The sequence below is a fragment of the Nannochloropsis gaditana genome, assembly GCF_000240725.1.
Source record: "Nannochloropsis gaditana CCMP526 unplaced genomic scaffold scaffold554, whole genome shotgun sequence".
In the NCBI taxonomy this organism is placed as follows: Eukaryota; class Eustigmatophyceae; order Eustigmatales; family Monodopsidaceae; genus Microchloropsis; species Microchloropsis gaditana.
In genome coordinates, this window is record NW_005803399.1 from 1 (window position 1) to 5,411 (window position 5,411).

General features: G+C 53.2%; 1 protein-coding gene across 1 annotated transcript; it reads right to left on the minus strand.

Moving 5' to 3' along the window:
* Window positions 1–112: 112 nt before the first annotated feature.
* Window positions 113–1,635, minus strand: NGA_0249320 (wd repeat-containing protein; the record flags this gene model as incomplete). The annotated part of the gene is made up of 2 exons (XM_005854293.1): window positions 1,476–1,635; window positions 113–1,175 (listed from the first exon to the last, which is right to left on the minus strand). A coding segment is annotated over exon 2 (1,047 nt), but the record flags the coding sequence as incomplete, so codon positions are not given.
* Window positions 1,636–5,411: the final 3,776 nt, after the last annotated feature.

Consider the following 5,411-nt stretch of genomic DNA (forward strand, 5'->3'; position numbering starts at 1 on the left):
CCTCCCCCCCTTCCTCCCCCCCTTCCTCCCCCGGTTCCAGCCTTTTGCGCGGGGACAAGGACGCAGGGCGCGCCGTTTCCACCCTGGGCTCGCCTCCTTCCCTCCCCAAGACCGCTCGAGATGCCACCGGGCCCAGCGTATCCTGGAGTTCGATCGGCAGAAGCCGTCGTTCCATCGACATGATGTTCTCCAATGCAAAGCCCATCGCGTCCGAGGCCCCCAGGGGGGCCAGAAGCAGGTGGAGGTCGGGCGTGACGATGAGCATGTTGTTGGGCGGGACCACCACCCAGTCCGTGTGGTTGTCCGAGAGAGGCTCCGAGGTGGCGATCACGACTTTGATCCGCCGGTCAGTGTGGGTCATGCCGTACTCTCCTCCCGTCCCGGCCACCACTGCTCCCCCCGGGCCAGCCGTGGTGGTCGTCTTGCGTTCGTACGCCGTGCCCGCGCCGAAATAGAGCGAGGCTGGCGAGGAGTCGGGGGATTTCGGGTCGTGGACAAAACGGGTGGCCAGGAGCATGAGGCCGTCCGAGATGACAAAGTTCAACAAGGAAGCTTCCTCCACCCCGCATTCTTGGCAGGTGCGAACGATCAGGGCCACGACGCCCTCCATGTTCTGCCGGAGCACGTCAGGGGAGACCACGGCCATGTGGTCGGGCAGGGCGTTCAAAAACAGGGCAAAACACACGACTGTGTCGCTCGCCCCGTTCGCCACCGCGAATTCGAAGCAGGCGTCGTTGAGTCGATCCATCAGCCGTCGACGGACACGGTCGAAGCCACCCACATTGCCGTTGTGCATGAACAGGTAGCGTCCGCACCGGAAAGGGTGACAGAGGCGCTCGGCTACCACCGAGCCAGGGGTCGCGGCCCGCACGTGGGCGAACAGGAGATGAGAACGTATTTTTTCTGAAAGTTGCATCAAATTTTCGTCGTTCCACGCCGGTCGGGTACTGCGGTAGATGCAAGGCTCGGGGTCTTCCGACATGTCAGAGGAGTACCACCCGATCCCGAAGCCATCCCCGTTGATGCAGGGCGGTGTGTAGTGCGTCTCACACAGGCGCTCGCGTGCGGCGAAAGATTGCGTGATGATGGAGTGGTTGGGGCGAGTCACGAGATCGGCAGCTACGATGGGCGTGCCAATGTACGCTGTGAGACGACACATCCTGGAGTGATGTCGGCTATGTTGGAGATAAACGAAGAGGAATCAATTGTGGGATACAAAACGAAGCTCATAGTTGTAATGAGTGCGGAGGACGTATGAGGATGGTAGGTCACGGCGAAAGCGGGGTTTTGAGGGGTACTAGCCCTATCCCTAATCCTGGCAGGAGGATTAAAAGGACTCACGGACTTGAAAGAGTTCCAAGAAAGAAAAGAACAAAAAACCCGACACTCGCACCACGGACCTCCTGGTATAAGTACACGGGTTGCAATTTTTAAAAGAAAGGCAGAAATGATTTTTTGAGAGTGCTTGGTCTTACCTTTGTGAGGTAGGGGACTGGAAAACCAATGCACCAAGGGGCAGGGCAAGGGAGGAGCACCAGGAAGGTATTTAGGACCCAAAGATCAGGGAAGCAGGCCCACAATCTCCTCTTATACCCCTTCCACGGCCTAGGAATAATGTCCTGTAACCTATTGTGTGGATTTTCGACACCAGAAAAGGGTTGCACTTGTTGAAATTGAAGGCCTGAAAACCGCAAGCATCGTATCGTGACGGCCAGGTCGGCTTGAGTGGAGGACGCGTTCACTCGTACCACCATTACCGGGCAGCCTTACGACAAATTAACGCCAACAAACTCGGATCGGGGCATATCAATTGAAATGTGCCCGTCACAGTCGTCCTGGCGTTAGTTAGGATGGCCAAGGAAGTAAATGGACAAGGTGGCTGGCGTGCGCGTGACTCTCCTCTGACTCCAGTGGTCTAAGCCGGCTTGAAGGAAAGCGCATCAACCCGCCATGGGTCTTCCTCCTTCCTCCCAATAGTCAGTACCAAGCGTGGTTGTGATGGCATACACGTTATTTTGCAGGCATGGAATGAACAGCGTGGTACCTGAAAACTTCAACTGTCTTTTGAGTGCTTTGACCTTTTTTTTCTTACTAGTTTACGTTGGCCCATATTACGCCCTACCCCCCCGTCCTAGTACATTCATTACATAAACGTCTTGGACCTTTGATATCGAGGCCACTGTCGAAGCATCTTTTCCCCATAAAACATAATGAATACAGGATACCGCCAATTGTCTTTACAGTTTCCCTTCCATTTGATTGTCTGTCAACGAAATAATTCTGGCTCCCTCCTTCACTGGCTTCGTCCTCTCTTCCCTTTCAGAGTCATGGGTCGTTTGTACGTTCTGATTGCCGGCAGTTTTCTTGCGGGATTTCTTGTGGCTTGCACATCAAGCACGCCTACATCTCCCCCACCTCACCGGTTGCGTCGTGCCTTGGAGGCGTTCAGTCTAATTCCGGACGCAAAGGTCCGCATGGGTGAGCTTGAAGCGCCTTTCGCGGCAAAAGAGCATGATGTAGGATCAGAGGGGGAAATCAAGAATACTGTGAATGAGCACTACAATCCTGCAGGTGGGCGTGGTGCAGCAGCCTCTCAGACAACGGAGGAAGTGTACAAAGTGACGACAGAAAACAGTGAGCCTACGATAGAGCACGTAAGGCTCGTCCCAAGGTACATAACATTGGCGGAGGAGTCGGAGAGACCGGCTCGCGTCGTTCTACCCGATAACTATCCCGCCGATCAATCGGAAGATGGAAGTGAGGACCAAGCAGGAGCGAAACTTTGGCCCTTGATCATGATGCTTCACGGCTACGGGTCTGATGCCTCCTATCACGACCATTTTTTGGGGCTCAGCGCGCGAATCAACCAACATGGTGGCTTTCTGGCTCTCTTGCCGAATGGGACCGTGAACAGCGAAGGCAAGCATTTCTGGAACGGGATTCGCTGTTGCGATTTCGATCATCAGGGCCCCGACGACGTGACGTACCTGACGAGTTTGGTGAAAGAGGCCATCCGCACTCTCGACGTGGACCCTCGTCGGGTCTACATGCTGGGGCACTCGAACGGCGGGGCCATGACGCAGATCTTGGCCTGTGAGCACGGGGAACTCTTCGCGGCCATCGCCAGCGTCACCCCGGGCGAAATCCCCAGTGTGTGCGCACCCTCCCACCCCATCTCTGTGTTGGAAGTATGCGCCTCTGAGGACGTGATTGTGAAGGCGGAGTTGTGTGCAAGTGTCGTAGGGAACTGGACAACCGTGGATCGTTGCCCCGCCGCCCCTCATTTGGAGACGAGCAGGGACTATGACTGTGACCCCTCGAGACCTTTCGACGATAACGAGGGCTATGATCAATGGAGAGACCACAATTGCAAGCTGGAGGGAAGGGAAACGGAAGTGACAGGATGGGTCTGTAAGGGCGGGAGCCAGGTAGAGTTTTGGTGGATGCGCGGGGCCGCCCACAATCCGGCGCTTTCTCCGCAATGGTCCGATGATGTCGTCGCGTGGTTGTTGTCAAAGGACTATGTGGCTGCCGACTCTTGAGGCATTCGGTACGCGGCGCTGAGTACAAAAACAGACAGGTCGCAGTTGTTGCATGGTTTGGTGAAAGACAGAAACATGGCAGCAAATAGCCCTTTGATAATGACGACTTCGACCAGGAGAGTAAAGTGAACTCTTGGAATAGTCACAGATACGGAAAGGTGGATTTACGGCAAAGTAATTAAACAAACAGCGGTTTTATGAAGGTGCCACAGTCACCGTGCGTGCTCTCCGTTACAAACCCAGCGACCTTGTTCTACTTTACAAGATTTGCATACTAAAAATGGCACGCCACTCTGCATGTTACACAGAAACTAAGAAGCTCCGTTCAAATTGGATTACAGTACACGTTGATGCTTACATGTCCAGGTTCCGAGAAAGGGACGGTCCAATCATGGGACGACGGGCGAGGCAGGGGGGAGGAAAGACAAGGCGGCATCCACCTACTTCTACTATACGAGCTCACTAATGTATTTTCCCTCAATTTTGTTGATTTATTTGGGACGCATACCATTAATTGATAGGACTGCTTGTATGTGTCGGGATAGTCTAGCGTCAAAATGCACCCCAGGCTCGCAAGGACATGTGCGTGACGTTACGTGCCGCACGGGATCTTCGCGCAATTTTTACCATTGCCACATACGCCAGCCCGCAAAGACACGCATGTGCGTGAAAACTACCCAAAAAGTTGTACACATATGCCTTAGAATTTAAGCTATGTTTTCGGATGCAATGAAGATGGGATGCCGGAGAACTCCCATGGCAAGCTCTTTCAGCAAGACCATGGGTCTGCCGTTGGAAGCACGACAGTACCAACATCCTTGCAACCGAACATTGCGAGAAAAATTTCTTGAGGGACGTACCCATAGTTATTTCGTGAGGAAGGTCATGTCTCTTACCTGGTTTTTAACCAACACATCAGTAACGCGTAATACTTGGTTCTCTAACGAACGTTTTTTGGGTCACCACACATTTGACACCAGCCACTAAACTGAAACCCAAGCCGCTGAAAGACGCTTTCTGAGGAGCTGGTGAAGTTAAAAAACACCCCTCGTTGGCCCCAACACCGGGATGCCTCAAGGCACGAGTGAAAATGTGGCTGTATACGTGCATAGTTCGTCAGTAAACCCATCAGAAGGAGATACTGTTGTACATGTTGCCGATACAAAACCCTCCGCCAACGTGCCACCAGACGGAGAGGCTTCGTCCCCCGAAATTCCACCGACATCTCTACAAGACGCCCGAGGCTCCAGTCTTTCATCATCAATATCACGCATTGAATCGACGTTGAGTGACAATGTCTTCACTCATCCGCCTCCTTCCAAATATTCCTACTTCGTGGCGGCCATGGCCTGCTTAAATAGCTGCAATCTAGGCTACGATGTTGGTTCTGTCGGAGGCGCGGCACTCTTGATGCAGGAAGAATTCGAGTGGTCATCCTGGGACCTTAGCTTCTATGTTGGTACGTTCGGACCGCTCAACATCTTATGAGGATTGTGTGGTCCTATCTGGAAGAGGAACGTGGGATCGGTTATTCTCATTCGTTTTTTTTCCTTCCTCAAACGCGAAGAAGCTACCTTTTATGCGGTGTTGTCACCTCTGAAATTTTTTTCTCACGAATGGACAACTACCCGGCAGGTTCCATGAATTTCTTTTGCATTTTTGGGGCTTTGAACGCGGGATACATTTGTGACATGGTTGGCCGTCGCCGCACTTTCTCGATATCCTGCGTTATTTTCATTACGGGCATCCTGATTCAGGTGAGAGTGAGGAGAATTTCTTATCTTTAAATATTGACGGGTGGGTGCGCATGAAGCATGCGTGCACGACTGCATGCTGAAAGCAGGCTGTGTGACGGAGAGGCGGGTACAG